The sequence below is a fragment of the Salvia hispanica genome, chromosome 1 (genome assembly GCF_029641045.1).
Source record: "Salvia hispanica isolate PSC_SH4W2 chromosome 1, Shi_PSC_v1, whole genome shotgun sequence".
Lineage (NCBI taxonomy): Eukaryota > Viridiplantae > Streptophyta > Magnoliopsida > Lamiales > Lamiaceae > Salvia > Salvia hispanica.
This window is the reverse complement of record NC_142692.1, coordinates 18,875,369-18,895,641: the sequence shown is the minus strand read 5'-3', so window position 1 is coordinate 18,895,641 and position 20,273 is coordinate 18,875,369. Positions and strand designations below refer to the sequence as shown.

At 35.3% G+C, this 20,273-nt stretch overlaps 2 protein-coding genes across 2 annotated transcripts; both read left to right on the top strand.

Annotated features, from left to right (window-relative positions):
• The first annotated feature begins 681 nt into the window (after positions 1–681).
• Positions 682–2,053, top strand: LOC148933386 (uncharacterized). The gene is made up of 3 exons (XM_089059876.1): positions 682–699; positions 838–1,875; positions 1,958–2,053. The coding sequence occupies exons 1-3, from the start codon at positions 682–684 to the stop codon at positions 2,051–2,053; spliced, it is 1,152 nt and encodes a 383-aa protein (XP_088916002.1).
• A 15,440-nt stretch (positions 2,054–17,493) lies between these two features.
• On the top strand, positions 17,494–18,736 carry LOC125219558 (transcription factor MYB48-like). The gene is made up of 3 exons (XM_048121568.2): positions 17,494–17,752; positions 17,849–17,978; positions 18,192–18,736. Exons 1-3 carry the CDS (start codon positions 17,632–17,634, stop codon positions 18,622–18,624), a joined length of 684 nt encoding a protein of 227 aa, XP_047977525.2. The 5' UTR covers positions 17,494–17,631; the 3' UTR covers positions 18,625–18,736.
• The last annotated feature ends 1,537 nt before the right edge of the window (positions 18,737–20,273 follow it).

Below are 20,273 nucleotides of genomic sequence, written 5' to 3'. Positions count from 1 at the left end.
AAAGGGCAAGGGTGTGAGTGGTATGTATACTTGAGGAAGCTCGAGACAAACAACGTAGCAGATTATGTACTGATGAATATGCAACGGGATCACGCGCACACATGCTCCCAAGTGTTGGATCAGAAGTGGCTCACTGCAAAGTGGCTAGGTGAGCGGTACATTGAGAAGATCAAAGCCAACCCTCACATTCCACTTGCGGCTATACGGTAGTGTGTGGATGAAGATTTTGGCCTGAAGATCGGAAGGATGAAGGCATATCGGGCCAGAGAGCATGCACTGGATGGCATATTCGGCTCTGCGGCAACCCAGTACAAGAACCTGTTCTACTACAAAGCCGAATTGGAACGGACACACCCTGATTCCAGTGTACACATCCATTATGAGAACACGAGGGATGTTGGCGCCGTGGGCCCGCGATTCCTGAGGTTCTACTGTTGCCTTGGATCATTGAAGAAGGGGTGGACGCGGTTATGTCGGCCAATAATCTTCTTGGACGCGTGTTTCTTGCGAGGAATGTACAGAGGGCAGCTAATGACAGCAATGGGAATTGATCCCAACAATGGATGGTGGCCGATTGCATGGGCTGTGACCGAAGCGGAGAGCTATGTCCAGTGGAAGTGGTTTCTGGATTATTTGGCCAACGACCTCGAATTGCATGCAAATGGCCCACGATTTGTCTTTATGTCTGACCAACAAAAGGTATTTACCTCTTTTGTGATTTCGCATTTACATATTACACTGGGGATGTGATTAAAGTTTAGTACTCTATCTGTGATTTTATTCAAACATTTAGTACTGGATGTGTGATTCAGTGGTAATGGTATTGTGAATTGACAGGGGCTTGCAAAAGTGATTCTTGAGGAATTCCCACAGAGCGAGCACCGCTTCTGTGTTCAGCACATATACAATAATTTCGAGAAGAGATTTGTCGGAGAAAATTTCAAAGAACGTTTGTGGGAGATAGCCGCGAGTACAACCCTTGAACATTACTTGGACAAGATGGAAGCTCTGCGGATTGAGTACCCTTCAGCACATCAGTGGCTTACTGGGGTTGCTCCCAAAGAAAAATGGGTGAAGGCTTTTTTCTCCCCACATACTTGTTGTGATGTGCTACTCAACAACATTTGTGAGACTTTTAATTCGAAGATTGCATTGGCGCGAGAAAAAGCTATTATCAGTATGTTGGAGGACATCCGAACGAGTCAAATGGAAAGGCTTCAGATCAGAGGCCAGTGGATCAAAAGCTACAATCACGCAGTCCCTCCTGTTATCAAGGAGATTGTTGACAAGTGGTACGCGAGGGCCTCTTCATGGCGAGCTACATGGAATGGAGATACTTCGTACCAAGTATCAGGGCCGTCTGGGCAATATGTTGTGAACATGCGCGATTTTACATGCTCTTGCAGACTATGGCAGCTAACAGGGATTCCATGTACTCATGCCATCGCAACAATCAACAAGAACGGCGAGGATGTCATGCGATACGTCTCCCGCTATTATCTGAAGTCCACAATGACGATGCTATACGAGAATGTCCTTTACCCAATTAATGGGGTTGACAACTGGCCCAAGAGTTGTGATAGTGCATTGGAACTGGCTCCTCCTAGGACAAAGCGACAGCGTGGACGACCGAAGAAATTGAGGCGTGAGGAGCCCCAGATTCGTCTTCATGTGGACGGAGGTGAGTCACTGCGACGAACCTTCATCATGAGATGTCGCCGCTGCGGCCAAGAAGGGCATAACAGGAGGACTTGCACCAATGATCCACGGACAGATGCTCGTGCTGAAGTTGGGGAGAGTTCGCATCAAACTGGGTCGCGTACGACGGATACGAGGGGGAGTAACTTGCCCGAAGCGGATCGCCGAAGCCAAGAGGTAGTATTCATTACATATCAGGCTCTCGCATAATTATACACATACGAAGTGCTTTATATCATATTTCTTTTTTTTCTTGCAGCCTAATGTTGCCGATCCGGGACCTAGCACTAGGGCCGCCAGAACAAGGGCCAGGTCTCAGCCTCAGCGTTGTGGCCGCTGCGGTGATCAAGATTGAAGCAACACTGGATCAGTTGCAAATGGCAAAACAACCCTATAACCTTGATGGTGTTTGGTGGTTTTTGATATGGTATTTTTGTTAAACAATGATGGTGTATTTTGGTGGCAAGGATGAACTTATATATTTTGGTAGCATAGCAGTGATGAACTGATGCTTAAAACTGACAGTTATTAACGAATTTGAATGTGATGCTAATGTTCATGAGTAATTTTCATCTTTGTTGGTACTGATTGAGGGTTTGGGAGTGTTGCTTCAAATTTGAATGGTTAACCTCAGTCGTGATTTCTGAAAAACATGCAAACTTCATCCGTGATTTTCGATACTGTGTGTCCTCATATGTGATTGTTATCCTATTACCTGCTCTGTTCAGTGATTACAAATGTTTTTGTGCAGTTCAGTGTAATTATACAGTAAATGTTTTTGTGCAGTTCAGTGTATTATATTTGGTGTTCATCATATGCTAAATTTTACAAATCAACAGGATAAAATAATTAGATAACAGAAGACAGTAGCTTTGTTACAAAAGTAGGTTAACAAAAGTAGAAGGATAATTAGATACCATACATTTGTTACAAAAGTAGAAGATAATTACATACCATAAATTTGTTATAAAAGTAGAAATATTACAATGCATAACAACACGATTGTGAATTTAAACCTTCGGGATGTTTTCATTGTATTAGCGATTTTCAGTGTCAATGCTCCACACTCGTCAGTTTTCATTGCCAATTGTAACTTCAACGCTTCGCACTCCTCACTTTTTTTGTGCAATTTCTCTTCAAGAACACCTTCAATTAACGATTTCGCTCTAAGCTGAGACTCGAATTGGTCTCGTTCAAGTTTCACTCTTTGAAAGTAACTGTCTTGGCTTGGGGACAAACCCGCATCAACCCATCGAAAAAACTTGCAGTCATCTTCCTGCACAACAGAAAACTTTGTGATTAAACTTTCTGCCAACAAAATTCCTTTGAAATATTGAATACAATACAAGATGTTAACCTTCCATATACGGCAGCGATAGTAACGTCTACCCGGGTTAGCAGCCGTCCTAGATATCACAAGCTCCGCCTCAAGATCGTGATTACAATTCACAATTTCAGGACGAGGCCAATTCCAATTGAAGCTTGACACGTAAGATTGAGAAGAAGAAGAGGACATTGCAATTGGGCCTGAATTCAATTCAACATAACATAATTCAAACCAGCTGTAAACTTAATTCAAAAGCAAAAAAACAACAACACATGAAATCCCCAAATAATAAGCTAAAATCCAGTCGCCCAACTTGCCAAAATTACTACCACAATTGCAAAATTAAAATGAATCATATGCTAAAAAAAACAATCACGGTTCACTCTTTGCCTATCGATTTGCCTAATCGGGAAGTAATGGACTGTCAAATTAAATCCCCTAAAATTTGCAATGTAGATAACCCAGAAATCTGAAAACCCTAAACCCCTAATTTGCCATGCTAATCGATTTGGAAGCAGTTCACTCTAAAAAAGAAAACGGTAGACGAAGAAGGACGAAGAAGGAAGGAAGAAGAAAGGGGATGGAGAGAGATAATTTTATACATCACAAAATCACTTCGAATTTGAATTCAGTCGCGTCGCCTGAGTCATCTCTTACACACGCCACCTAGTAGTCACTTCTTAGGGGTGCAGAGTGGCAGGTTTCATGGATAATCGGACGAAAGTGCCCTTCCAGCCATTTGGGCAATTTCGTCCGAAAAATGGCAAAATATGCAAGGTTTGTGAATTTAGTTTTTGTTAGACCCCTGAAGTGGGATTTTTTTTTGTTAGGGGTCAACGGTGCAACAAGTCGAAAAGTCAAGGACCTTTTATGCAGTTCACTCAATACACGATATTATCGATATTATCAGTATGCCGAAATATATCGGAACTCAATACATATTAAATTATCAATACATACCGTTTATACCGATTATAATAATAATATAATTTATTTTTTAAAATTTAAAGTTTAATATCATATATAAATATCATTAATTTATTTATATATTTAAAAAAATATTTATTGAAAAAATATCCAGCTCTAGCGGCATACCGAAGTTTCGGTATACATGTATTCGAAATGGTATACAATTTCGGTATATCGTACGAAATTTTGATATACCGTTGGTATACCGAAGTTTCGTACGATATACCGAAATTTTGATACGGTAACGGTATAGTTTTTTTCATATCGAAATTTTCGATATACTGAAACTTTTGATACGGTAACGATATGATATTCTTTATTTTAATTTCTTTACGTAAGTTTTTCAATCTCTTTATTTTAATTTCTCTTCCTTTTCTTCTATTTTGATAAATATGAATTGGTGGACTTAAATGCAATAACTCAAACTATGAAAAGTATTTTTAGTATACTTTTAGACTTTAGTGCAAAACTTAATGATATGTATTTTTTCTTCAAAAACCTATAATGGGATTGGTTTTGCAGTACCGTTGGAGGTATTATTCTACTGCATTTTAGGTTTTGCAATACTATTGGAGATGGTCTAAGACTCCTAATGTTCTCGTTCTTAATTAACAATGTCGTTTTAAGGGAAGCTAATTGTTAAGTCAACTAAGCTCTTCTAACTCGCAAACCTTCTCTCACGATTATGTTGCAAGTCAATATATGATAACAGAATGCATCACTCAAACATGAAACAATTATCCAACAGTTAGAATATAAGCATTCAATGAACAAAATGGATACCAAAACTGGAACTATATAAACCAATAAAATTTACTAACACATCCCAAGAATTCTTATAGATTAGTCATGGACAAAAAGCAAAAACTACAAATTAAAGTACAAAACATAAAGAAAAAGCAAAACCCAAGGATGAATTGTTGTGCAATCTTTAGTCTTTCTTCTCTTGCCTTGCACCAATCTCCAAGAATGGTGGATGGAATGGTAGATGAAGGATTAGGGTTGGAGGAGTAGCCTTGGGGGCTCCCCAATTTTGGAGGCTATGAATGGGTGAATATTATGAATTAGGTTATGGGATATTTATAGGCTCGAAAATGATTTAAACTTGGTAAAAGGTTTCCTCCAAGTAATAGTAAATATGGAATTTTCGTGCCACATATGTTAAGGAAAAGATTTGGCTTCACAAGGTAATGTCTTCTTTTCTTCCTTGAATTTTTGCCTAAATTCTGCACTTGACAGCTTTGCGTGACCTATTTATGATCATTTTTATAAAATAAGTGTAAAAAAGTAAACGAGACTCCTATTCGTGGACGGAGAGAGTATAAAATAACGACTAAATTACTACATAACTATTAGTGTATATTATATATTATTATTATTATTATTATTATTATTTCATTATAAATTATGAAATGTATTACTATTAGTTATTTAATTATTATTGTCAAGTGTAAGTCATAATTTAAAAATGAGGCCAAAATTTTCTTAAGTAATTATTAATTTATAACAATAATTAATATATATTATATATTATATATTATATATATTGACTTTGTTAACATTAATGTTAATATTAATATAGGGTTTAATAATTGTATACAATAATTAAAATTATAAATAATAACTAAATAGGTATGTCACACTTTTCGTAGTATCACTTTTCGTGCTTTAAAGATTTTGATTAATTTTCCAATTTGATTAAAAATTAAACAAAATTATAATTTAAAATTTATGAAATTATATTGTCTTAATGATTAGTAATGGAATGGGGAGGTTAAGAAGTTGCAAATCCTACCAAATTCAAGTTTTTTACCAAACTTATATACTCCCTCCGTCCACGAATAGGAGTCCCGGTTGGCCATTTTCATCCGTCCGCCATTAGGAGTCCCGGTTAGACATTTTATCTTAGGAGTATAAAAAATGACCCCATTATTCCTTAATTTAGAAGCCGCAATTAATTTTAATCCACTTTGATTGCAATTTCTCACTCTATCTCTTAATGTTAGATTTCATTATTCCAAAGAATAAATCAAATAATAATATAAATGTGTCCCACATTCCACTATCACACACTTTAATTATTACACACTTTTCTTAAAACCCGCACCCAACTCAACCGGGACTCCTATTCGCGGACGGAGGGAGTAGTACATAATTTAGTAGTTCTAAAAATAAGAATTGAACATGGATTTGATCAACACTAATAAAATTTTAATTCTTTTTATACACAATATATAAAATATAAGCAATGAGTGGCTGTCATTCTATTTGCCTTTTGCCTCTTGTCTATTATGGTGCAAAGCTTCGCATTTGCCTAAAGGCGGCTATTCATTTGTCTATTATGGTGCTAAGCTGTGCATTTGCCTAATGTCGACTATTCATTGATACCATGTTTTCTATATAAATAATTCAGTAAAATATGATGAGTATCCTTTTGGGATAATTCTTTTTCTGTTCTAGCTTGGTAATAGCATTCCATTTTAATGAAGAACAATAGATTTGTTCCCAGTTAGGGAGTGACGCATAAAGGTTATGCGTCTTTATAAGTAAAACGCATATCTGTTATGCGTCTTTATTTAATGACGCATAAGGGTTATGCGTCGTCAAGTAAAAACGCACATAAAATTAGCGTTTTGGAGTGATGCACAACAGTTATGCGTCTTTATTTAGTGACGCATAAGCGTCTAACGTTAGTGACGCATAACCGTTATGCGTCTTTCATTAGTGACGCATAAGGGTTATGCGTCTTCCAGTCGCGATTTAAACCCAGCAGAACAGAGGCAGAAACACATTTCGACAGAGGCACCCGAGCAGGTAGCGAGCAAAGTCGCGATTTTCCATCTTCTCCGGCGCAATTGTCCATGTTTTCCGACGAATTTCAAACATATTCGGTATTTGTTCTTCAATTTGGCTACATTCATCATTATTCATGTTTATTTTGCTCTACTTTGTTAGTTTTACCCAATTTATTAAAAATTAGGGCTTATAGAAAAAATGTCCCTCATTGTTGTTTTTGGAAAATGTTTGTGATGCAGAAATCATGCAAGTATTTGTGAGTTTGTATTGGGGTGGTAGAGTAGTTCAACTACCACATATGGGTATTGGTTATGATCCACCTCGTGCGAGGAGCTCCATCGTATTAAATTCGTGTGTTTTCTATTCTGAATTGGTAGCAATGATATGTGATGCGATGAGAATAGATGTGAACCAACACACTATAGAATTATTGTGGAGACAACGTATAGTGTTTGCTTCCGGGATGAGTTATACATGTTCTGTGATTTGCAATGATGAAAGTGTAATGTTTATGTTCAACAATGCTCAAAATTCAAGTGGGTGTATTGAATTATTTGTTGAGTATTCACCTGTTAGAAGTTCAGAAATCCCACGAGTTGTTGATTTTGGTAGTGGATCATCTGCGAGGGTTGAACTTTTGAGCTCTGAATGTGGTATTGGATCATCTGCGAGGGGTGAACATATGAACTTTGATCATAGTATGAATGAGCATAGAGATGTTGTAGATGTTGTTGATGTTGGTGGTGGATTGAATGATGAGGTAGATGTAGCAGATGTTCTTAATGAGCCAACAACACTATCTGATACTAAGCCAGAACCCGATCTCTGTGATGGTGATGGTTCTTCTGATGATGGTGATGGTTCTTCTGATGATGAGCTAATACCATGTAAACCTGTTGTACAAGGTGAACAACCACTTTCGGAATACAACACTAGAGGGTTGAAATTCTTTCGCGAATTACCAAGTCGTCCTTCTGGAGTATCTGATGATGGTGTTGATAATGAACACATCAATTTGTATTGGGATGGGAATGAGCTGCATTGGATTGTGTTGGGAACAAAATTTGATTCGAAGCTTCATGTGAAGATTGCTATAACTATGTGGAGTTTGTGGCAGGAAAAACAGTTTAAGGTCGTCGAGAGCAAATTAAGAAGGTGGCATGCCGTATGCAAATTTCCTGCAGGAACGACAGCAACAGGTATTGGCATCATCAACACCACCGACGCTAAAAAAGCAAGGGAATGTAAGTGGGAGGTTTCAGTTACTCAAAGGGCGCATGACGATATGTGGGAAGTTAGAAAGTGGGTGGGGCGACATACTTGTGTAGGCCATCGTGCTAACAGAGATCATGCTAACTTCTCATCGGCGATGATTGCTCTGTGTATTCGACATCATGTGCGACAATGTGCCGATTTCAAGGTCTTCTCAATAATAGCTGATGTTCAAGACAGATTTGGTGTGTCAATCAGTTATAAGAAGGCATGGTATGCAAAGAGAAAGGCTATAGAGTTTGTATATGGTGGATGGGAGGAATCATTTAGGCAGTTGCCAGGCTACATGTTTGAACTCCAGTCACAGAATCCGGGCACAATTGTTAAGTGGAAGCACAATGAGCTGTTGAGTCAGAGATGTACAAATGTGTTCAACTATGTTTTCTGGGCATTTGGGCCTGCAATACATGCTTTCCAGAAGGCTGCACCGATGTTAACAATAGACGGGACTCACCTCCGAGGAAGATTTAAAGGTAAGTTGCTTGTTGCTTGTGGTTTTGATGCTAACAAGACATGCTTGCCTATTGCATATGCTGTGGTGGATGAAGAAACCAATGACAGTTGGTCGTGGTTTTTGGATCATGTAAGAACTCATGTGGTGAAATACGAGAGGGAGGTGTGCATTATATCAGATTGGCATAAAGGAATCTTCAAAGCAATGGAGTCTGAAATCATGACAAGAGCCCCGCAGATACACCACAAATTTTGTTTGGTCCATGTGAGGGCAAATGTGTTGAAGAAGCAAAAGGGCCCCAGTTTGAAGGCCATGATCTGGAAGTTGGGGGTTAGTACTCAGGTACGTAAATTACTTGGCTCCAGATGGGGTATACGGCGTGTGCATAGGCGATATAAAAAAGGATGGCCTCAATGTGGGCATTCTTTCCCACGCCCATAGCTGCAAAAGAATCATAGGTCCACCCACATCTCTTTTCTGTCTGCCTATAGATGCCTCGCATAAATAATGATACAGAAACGCTAAGGCAGCGCTACCCCAACTGATACTAGACACGTCAAAGGCATTCAACCACATAAAGGGGACCTTGCACCCTGTGGTGTCCAGTATAATAAGACCCCCTAACAAGATCAGCGCATGAATACGTGCCCTTTGCATGTATACATAATCATACAACCCATCTTCCAAAGGTATCGTCGTTTGGTGGATAAGAGATGTCATTAACAAACCGCCCTGCTTCGTTTCATTTTCTACGTCAGGTATCCATCCTAACATATCTCGACACTTGCTGGGCCAATCGTCATATCCGATAGGGTAGTCACGGCCAGTGAAAACACGACCGTCTGCTCTCAAGCCCCACAAGCTTTGCACATCCTGTAAGGTTACAGTAACCTCTCCAACTGGTAGGTGGAAACAGTGTGTCTTAGGCCTCCAGCGCTCGATCAAGGCAGTGATAAGCTCGTTGTCTATCCTCATCGGCCTTCCACATTCCAACAAGCCTTTGAAACCCCATACATCAAGCCAATGTTTCACAGTTGGATGTATTTGCACTGTCCAGACCTTACTTTCCTTCCGACGAACTCTAAACACATTTGTTGTGCCATTCGCCAACAAGGAGGCTGAAATGTGTTCGGTTTGATGAAAGAGTAATGATGGATCCTCAGGTCCATAACATAACTGTTCTTCAGAACTTGAAGATGCCATCTGCTTCAAAATAATAACCCAAATTGAATCAACATTCCAACATAATCATAAACTCTAAACTCTAATTGAATCAACATTCCAACATTCTTAAGTTCAAAATAATAACCCAAAATAATCACCCAACTTAATCAACATTCAGTTTTAATCATAAAAACTCAACAATCCAACTTAAATTGCAACTACAACTGAAAAACACACTTCAATTCAACTTAATCATAAAATTCAACTTCAACAATCCAACTTCATAAAAAATTGAATCACTTCCTAATTATATACATGTGAAACACACAAATAGGCCACAAAACAACAAAAATCGTCCGAAATTTCATCAATTTCATCCTAAATCCTAACTTTGTTAAATTAGGGAAAACATACAGAAATTAAGCAATAAGGGATAAATGTAGCCAAATTGAAGAACAAATACCGAATATGTTTGAAATTCGTCGGAAAAGATGGACAATTGCGCCGGAGAAGATGGAAAATTGCGACTTTGCCGCTGCCTGCTCGCTGCCTCTGTCGAAATGTGTTTCTGCCTCTGTTCTGCTGGGTTTAAATCGCGACTGGAAGACGCATAACCCTTATGCGTCACTAATGAAAGACGTATAACAATTATGCGTCACTAACGTTAGACGCATAATGCTTATGCGTCACTGAATAAAGACGCATAACTGTTGTGCGTCACTCCAAAACGCTAATTTTATGTGCGTTTTTACTTGACGACGCATAACCCTTATGCGTCATTAAATAAAGACGCATAACAGATATGCGTTTTACTTATAAAGACGCATAACCTTTAAGCGTCACTCCCTATCTGGGAATAAATCTATTGTTCTTCATTAAAATGGAATGCTATTACCAAGTTAGAACAAAAGAAGAATTATCCCGTATCCTTTTTAGTATTGCTTAGATTACACAACTAGATTAAGAGTAAAAGTTGGGATTAGGTTAAAATAAGAAGATAACTTCGTGTGTAATAAATACTATGTTATCCTTTAAAGGAAACACATCACATGTATATCTGCTAATTCAGTTTAATTGGCAATAAAAATGTGTTGAGGAGTGCAATCTTGATTATTTAAAAGGCTCACTAGCGCTCAAGTCTGACCTCATGTGTAAATCCCTAGAATTTTATAATAGGGAGTCCTAGTAACGCTTTTGGGAATTCAAATTCAATTTTATAAAAGACCAAGTCTATTATCTATATATTTAACAAATTTTTATCTCTTTTATTTTGTAATACATGCATAATTGAATTGAAGTTTATCTTTAGAATACAATAATTTTGTAAAAATGTTTTTTTTTTGGTTTTTCATTTCTATTTGTAGTGTTTAAATTAATGGTATGCTATCTATAATCCTTAATATCACATGTTTGGTTTGTTATTTAAAGTCACGTTATAGTAGGAAATTTTAAAACTATCCTTTGACTTTTTCAGTTTTTCCAAGCCCGAGGGCTATATTAGCAGATTCCACACAATTTAAGATTGATATAGTGTTGCATATATTATTATCACCCAGTTTTCCATGACAATAAAACACCTTTTTTCAGCCATAATTCAACGGGTCCTTGACCATTAAATGGACCACACATATAATTAAATTAACATATCAAACACTAGATTAAATTATTAAATACACTTTAAATGTGTCTATCTACCTGTTCAAGCGCACCCTAAAAATATAAGAACTTATATCCAAGATAGTGGAGAACTTATACAATTTTCCTCTTATATAAATTTAAAATTGGCTTGTGAATAAACAATTTAATACAATCGTACATTTAATAAGCTTCGTGGCGCATGATATATATTGGTAGGTGGAGTTCATAGACTGATATTATGAAGAATTAATGTAATATGTATATGACACGTTCCGTTGGCAAGATTATATCTCATAATTATATATTTTAAAGTATTATGTTTAGTTCATAAAATGAGTCTCATAATTTAATTATAAATAGATAATTATATGATAATTAGTCATAATCACCCCTTCAACTATAATAATTTCATAACTTAGTGACATATATAAACATAGGATAAGGAGTCACGCCAATCGAATAACGTCATATTAGTGTATTTTAATATTAGTACTGAATATTAGAGACATTTTGTCAATCTATTAGTGGTCATTTAGATATTTTATAGTACACAAATTGATGTTTACTTTCATATATTATTACATTTCTATCTCAATGTTGGAAGTTCTTTTTTCCACGATATCATCACCATATATATACATAGGGGCGTGTTAGCGTGCCACCACCCCTTAAAATAACACCATACCACCATTCCTAGTTAATCATTTGTACACGTGGACAAATAATAAGCTGCCACGTGGCAAAATAAATAAATAAAAAATCTGAAAAAGACGGCCAGCAATTTGTTGGTCTTTATCCAGCAATTTTTTTTGTCCAGCAATATCCGACACACTATACAGCAATCTATAGATTGTTGTATAGTGTTTGTAATATTGCTGTGTAGCGTTTATAATATTATTGTATAAGTGGTGTCACAGTGTCACTTTAAGAAGAGTTGTCATTTTAACACAAACCTATATATATATATATATATATATATATATAGAGGGAGGTATTCAAATCCATTTCATATCTTTTGTCCTTTTTTCTTCTTAATCCTAGACCCACGATTTTGTCATCTGACGGTTAGATTAATGACACGTGTCATTTAATAATGCACATTTTCATTCTAATAATGCACAGCGGCTAATAATGCAACATTATAGACTAATAATGCACATTTTCATCCTAATAATGCACAGTGGCTAATAATGCAACATTATAGACTAATAATGCATTGATCACAACCATCCAATTTAAGGATCCAAGGGCTGAGATTAAGAAGGAAATAGGACACTTAGGGTGCAAAGGAGCCTAACGCACCCCTATATATATATATATATGGTGCACTATAGTGCCACCATAGATAAGATAACACCATACCACCAATATAGTCCGTTAGATCTCATTTATGGACGCCTAGGATTAAGTTTCGTGAAAAAACACGGGTTTGCAGTCTACTGTATTAGATATTGCAGTCGTGGTAAACTGCAATATTGTTGTGGTAAGACTGCAATATTCAATGAACAACACTGCAATCTGGTAACGTAAAATTAGAAATTTCCTATTTTACCCCTCCGCGTTTTTACACGTGGCAGCATGACAAGCACACGATTTTAAGATCCAATGGCCTAAAATGGTGGTACGGCGTTACAATAAATAGTGTTGTCATCTTAATACATCCCTCTATATATATATATATATATATATATATATATTACCATGTTAATTAGAATATTGTTCCACATTTAATTTATTCCTAACTCCAAATTCCCCTAACTTTTTCTTATGATAATTAATGGTCTAATTATTTTCTTTTATTTTTTTTTAAGTATATCTTCAACTATTTATACTAAACTTTAACCCATTTTAGTGTAAAAATCAAATTAAATGGTATCTTTATTCCAACCATTTACATTAAATTCAAACTTAAAAGAATACTAACCAAATTTGAGAAAGTGATTTGGGTTTGTTTTTATTTAAACAAACCTAAAATGGTAGTAGTATTTGTTTTAAAGTTCCATTGGAGCTAATTATCTACTTCGTTTTATTAAATTTTAGTGTACTATTGTAGATGGTCTAACTAAATAGAAGAGAAAAACATCGTCTACTGTTGAACATTTATAGAGAATGTTGCATCACTTTTACTTTATGAACTCCTCACCTGGATTTAAATCTTATGAGATGCATACCTTGTACACACATTTAATTTAAAGGAAATAGATTGAAAACAATCAAGCAGTCCAAAGTTAATATGACGTATATTAAAGGGACTGTAATCAATTGAGATTTTTTATACTAATTGAAAAATGAGATGCAATATTAGTCCCTTATTTTTATTAAATGAGTGGTCCAGATTTTTCCACATAGAAAATATCTTTAGATTAATTAATTATGAAAGGACAGAATGGTAATATCATGGTACATTTTATTCAATAAATATTTTTTTTAGTTTTTAATTTTATATTTTTAATTTTTTAATTTTTTTTAATTTTATTTTAAAATTTTTTAAAATTTTTAAAAAAAATTTCAACCACAAATACAATTCATATCAACTACATATTCAATAAATACTTTTTGACATAAATCGTACATGTAGTTGTCATTACATTTGATGTGTAGTTGACATGATTTGTATATATAGTTAATAAAAAAATGATTTTTTTTTAAAAAAAATTTAAAAAAAATTAAAAAATAAAAAATAAAATAAATTAAAATAAAAAAAAAGTATTTATTGAATAAAGTTGTTGACATTTGATGTGCAAGCTATTGACGATAATACCCCTAGTTGACATTTCACAAATATTCTGAATGAGTGGCTGAGATTGCATCTCAATTCTCAATCAGGTTCAAAAATCTCAACCTAACAAGACCCTATATTAAAGACGAAATGTAAATATAAGTGTGAGAAAACTAGTATTTTGGTCAAAAATATTAAGTAGTGATATATCCTTTTAAGCCAAGTAGAATAAACTCCCTAAATAGGGTTTTATCAAATTTACCAATTGTTATTAGTCGTTCTAATTGTAACTCTGTACAAACGAGACATAATAATTAAATGTTGTGAATGTTTGGGTAATTTATTAGATAGAACTTAGAAGAGACAATATTGATAGGTTACGTTTGTATTGTTTGGCCTTTGCAGAAGAGAAGGGTCAAATTATTTTAAAATAAGTAATAGAAATCAGATTTTTAGCGGGCAACAAATCAAAGAAAGGCCACAAAAACCTTTTGATGTATTTATTGTATTTGTTTATATGGTAACCCCATTCGCAGCTTTCTGTCCAACACCAACGACGCATATGCCTTCCTATTTTCTCACACACTATTTTATGATTTGTTTTCCACTGTTGCCGTGTAAACTACACTACTGTCCATATCATGATATCAAAGATATGGTGTAATACACCCATAAAAGCAAATAAAAATCTTATTTTTCGTTTTCCTATAAAAAAAATTCCTTTTACGTAAAAATCACAAACCACTTTAATTGTGACATAGTTATTATTAGGTGGAATAAAGTAGAGAGGAAAAAATATAGTTGAATATTTTAATGAGAAAAGAGAGAGGAGACTATTTTCAAAATTGAAAAGTGGTCATCTTGATTGAGACAAACTAAAAAGGAAAGGTGGTCATCTTGAATGGGATAAGGGAGTATTAGTTAGTCTAGATAAAAATTTAGTGAATATAATAAAATATACTTATAAATTTTTTGTTGGTCTAAATAAAAATTTAATATTTTACGTATAAAAGTAGATAAAATTTATATCAATTCAAAAAAATGTACCTGGTGGAATAATATTATAACGAATATAGTTAGTGTTAAATAAAAATAATTAATTATTTTAATTAAAACTATACTTTAATATCAGGGTACATAAATTAAATATATACTATAAAAATATATATTTAGTAAAAAATAAACTATAAAGAATAATATATAAAAAGAAATTGAACCTTACAATATAACAATAACAATAACAACAGTAACAATATATTAGTAACGAGTTAAAATACATACATGATAATTATATGTATCATAATTAACGATTACATTAATAAAGTATAAAATAAAATGAATTATTAGTTTGTTTTTTTTAAAAAAAAACTTAATGTTCAATGTACAGGAATATTTAATGTTCATATTTTTTTGAGTAAGGTTTGTGATAGAGTGGTAAAGCTCTTGTTAATTGGAGTGGAGGTCATGAGTTCAAGCTTTCCAATGACAAATTTTTAAACTTTTTAAAAAAAAGAAAAAGAAAAACTGGTTTCCGATTTCTGACCAGACCGACCTGCCGGTTCAAGCGTTCTCAATGGCTCAACATCATACTAGTATAAACAGTAAATCGAATTGGACTGTCAGTCGGTTCGTGTTCGGATCGGTTGAACCAGTCGGTCCAGTCCGATTTTTAAAACACTGATTGACATCTATAATAATCAAATTTGAAAATAAAAATTAACATGTAATTTAGAATAGAGTGAACTGCACCATTAGTCCCTAACCTTTAGGGTTGTTACACCACAGAGCCCTAAAAGTATATATATACCTTGATAACCCTAACGTTTTATATAATCACAGATGCAGTTTTTTAGCCACTTTTCGGATGAAAATGCCCAAATCACTTAGAAGGGCATTTTTCGCAATCCCTAAATTTGTCGGCATATGAATTTTGCCACATTTATGTCAGCAACTTCTCATGTGATTTTCTAATAAGTTTTGATACTTCATACTTCTTCATACGTGATTAAACCCTAAACCCTTTATTTCATAAAAATGCGGGCATATGATATGCCACAAGAATTGAAACAAAATTGGTAAAGTAAGAGAGAGGAGTGGAAGGGTAGTGAAAGTAGTATTAGTGGATAGTGGAAAATAAATTAGTTTTCTAATAGTAATATAAGTTGTGAATAACTTGATGTATAAGGGTAATAAATAGAGATAACTTTCCATAAATGAAAATACCCATTTTATGGACGAATGAAAATGGAAAATGCATATATTTTTATGGGACGAAGGGAGTATATTTTTAAAATAAAAATGGAAATCGGAAGAAGAATATAAAGGTGATTAGTAAGGTTGTGTTTGGTATATGGAATTGGAGGTGTGGAATTGGAATTGGAGCCTTCAATTCCAAATTTAGTGTCTGGTATCATAAAAAAAATTAGATTTGGAATTGTAACCCAATTCCACAATTTGAATTCCATATCAAAAGTAGTGGAATTCCAAATATTTATTAAATTACACACACAATGCATGATTATTACACACATTGCACACACACAGCAAACACACACACACATTCACACACACATACAGCAAACACACGCACGCAGCACAGCACACACACACAACACGATTCAAACACACACACACACACACTGCACAAGCGCGCGCACACACACACACAACACACACATTCACACACACAACACACATTCTTACACACACACTACACACATCCTCAAACACACACACGCACACAGCACACACGTTCACACACACAGTGCACATACACACACACAACACACACAGTACACAACTCACACATTCACACACACACACACACTGCGCGCGCGCACACACATTCAATTTTTAAATTCAATTCCATATCAATTATTTCATTTTGCCAAACAAAGGATTTGAAATTGAATTCCAATTCAATTCCTTCCAATTCAATTCCATAGAATTCTAATTCCAATTCAATTCCAATTCTGTGTACCAAACGGATCCTAATAGTTTTTGCCCATCCGACACGTTGAGAGGGAAAAAACACAATTTATTAGTTTTAGACTTATTTTAATTTTATAGTTTTTATTTTATTTTATTTTTAATTTTATAGTTTTTATTTTATTTTTAGGAGTTTTCTAGTGGTTGTCTAATAAGTATATTTATATTTTCAAAAAAATAGAATTTCGATGATTACTAATTTTTCGTTATCAATCAGTGTCTAATATATTCATTGACTTTATATCCTTGAAAATAAATTAAAAAAAAAAAGATGTCTGTTCGGCATAATCTAAATTCAAAGAATTCCAAAGATGTTCTTTAAAAAACAGGATTAATAAATAAATGAGAAATGCATGTATTATGACATATTGTTATGCAAAAATACGTGGAATAGTAGAATTGGATGGGCAGTTATGAAAGTTACATCAACATATCAAACCACTTATCTAAAGGAAAGGAGGCAAAAACTTTTATAATGGCTAAAATAGCCATCTTCACATATCACCCTTCCTTCCATTTGCTTCAATATATATACATATATATATATATATATATATATAGATAGATATAGTGATCCATCGACAGATAGCTAGGTAGAATCAAGAGATGATGGAGAAAGAAGAAGCCATGAGAAAGGGGCCATGGACCGAAGAAGAGGACGTTCAGTTGGTGTTCTACGTTAACTTATTCGGCGACCGGCGTTGGGACTTCATTGCTAAAGTATCAGGTTTGAAGGTGGCGGGAGATGCGAAATAGGTAGGCTTGTTTTGGGCATGGATTCCCCTCTACCATCGCCCTTGTCTTATTTTCTTCCCTTTTCTAGGTCTCAAACGCACCGGCAAGAGCTGTCGTCTGCGCTGGGTCAACTACCTCCACCCTGGCCTTAAGAGGGGTAAAATCACCCCTCACGAAGAGCGCCTCGTTCTCCAACTCCACTCCAAATGGGGAAACAGGTGTGCTATTCAAACTGATTGAAATCCCTAGGTTTCATCCTAAAATAATTGGTGATACGAGAAGAGACCCATGAGACTTATATAGTGATTTTCAGTTCTCTTTGTATATCCATATGAGATAGTTGTATTATAGTATATTTTCTTAGTTTCAATTGTCAACACAAACAAACCCCATATTGGTGATTCTCATAACCCTCCTTCTTCTATGTGTAGATGGTCAAGAATTGCCAGGAAAATACCCGGTCGCACTGATAACGAGATCAAGAACTACTGGAGAACTCACATAAGGAAGAAGGCTCAGGAACAGAAGAAGAAGGCCACCGGTATTCCTCATGCCTCCTCCTTCTCCTCCTCCTCTTCCTCATCCTGCTCCTCCATCGCCAGCTTCTATGACACTGGCGGGATGGAGGGACAAAACAACAATAACAAGTGCAAGGCGGCTGCGGAAGAAGTGTATTCCATAGATGAGATCTGGAAGGACATAGAGCTGTCTGAAGAGAGTAGCAATTTTCCAATCACATCTCCTCTAGTATGGGATTTCCCCACAAATGATTCTCTGTGGTCTCATGATGACCATGAGAGCAAGATGCTGATGACTCCCCCCTACGATTCTTTCCCTTTTTACAATCACCATATGTCTGGCTAATTCCATTCATTTTTAAGCTATCAATTTCAGGCATAAGCTAGCAGGTGCTTACTTTTTGTATATATTTAATTTCTCTCTAATAATAGAATGAATGCGTGAGATTCTAATATTATACTCCCTTCGTCCCCGATTAATTGTCACTCTTTTCCATTTCGATTCGCCCTCAATAATTGTCACACTTCATTTTTACCATAAATGGTAAATAGGTCTCACATTCCACTAACTCACTTCACTTACATTTTATTATAAAACCAATATAAAAAGTGGGTCTCACACTCCACTAACTTTTTCAACCAACTTTTCATTACATTTTTTAAAACTCGTGTCAAATCAAAGAATGACAATTAATTGCGGACGGAGGGAGTAATATCGTAAACATATGATGTATCTCTATTCTCACGGAGCACTGTGTTGGATCTAGAGGCGGAAGCAAAAAAAGTTACTAGTAACAGCTGCAAGTAGGATGTTATTCTTAATTATGTAGTAGTGATTTCATAAGGGGCTTAACGTGATTTTCTAAAATTTTAAAAAATTTATAATAAGAAAAGTTTGGATAAGAGCTTAAGCCCTACCCAAGAGTCAAGTGTGACTCATGTATGTCTCATAATGGTAACATAATTTCAATTCAAGGTTATTATAGAATATTTGAAGGAGATGGACAGATTGTCTGCAAGCTGAAAGTCAAGGTAGACGGCTGTCGTGTGTGAGCCATGGATAGAGGCGCATCACAATCATATATTCGAATTTTAATAAAATATAATGTTATAAAAATTTTCAAGTTGCAATCCAACCAAGTTATATAATGCTAATGAGGGAGGCGAATGCCTTTGCGCATTTCCACTTCATATTTTAATATATTTTTAGTAGTCCATAGCAACTTTCCTCATCAATTTAAATTGTGTTGCCTCTAGTAGACTTCTTTATTACTAAATTATTTTATGGGTTCTACTCCGCCGTGGATTTAGGGCGGTGGCCCCTGATAGGGCCCTCCCACCAATCATCCGAGAATCCACAGCCGAGCACAAACGGAGCCCAAGTCGGTCGCAGCGTGCGTGACCATCCTAAACGGACAGGAAGTCGATCCCGCGAAATACCAATATTAAAGCTCTAGATAGAGTTAAATAATGTAATCCATTTTTGCCTTATCTTTTTGCTTTAATAATGTTAAGTAGGATTGGTGAATATCTTCTCGGATTTTCTTCTTGATTCTTTTCCAAAAAAAGAATCATATCAAGAGAGTCGATAAGTAGGGTGGGATCCTATAAATACTAAGATCCTTAGAAGTCATAATCATTGAGAAAAAAGAATAAACATACTCCCTCTGTTCCTGAAAATTTGTCACATATTTCCTTTTTCGTCCGTCCCTAAAAATTTGTCACCTTTCACTTTTACAATTTATGGTAGTGGACCCCATATTCCACTAACTCATTCTCACTCACATTTTATTATAAAACTAATATATAAAAGTAGGACCCACATGCCACTAACTTTTTCAACCCACTTTCTATTACATTTCTTAAAGCTCGTGCCCGGTCAAATGGTGACAAATTATGGGGGACGGAGGGAGTACAACATAGCACAAGATCGTTCACTTCATCCGTGTTATACGCAAAAAAGGAAGGTTCCTATAATTTTTGCGTGGACTATCA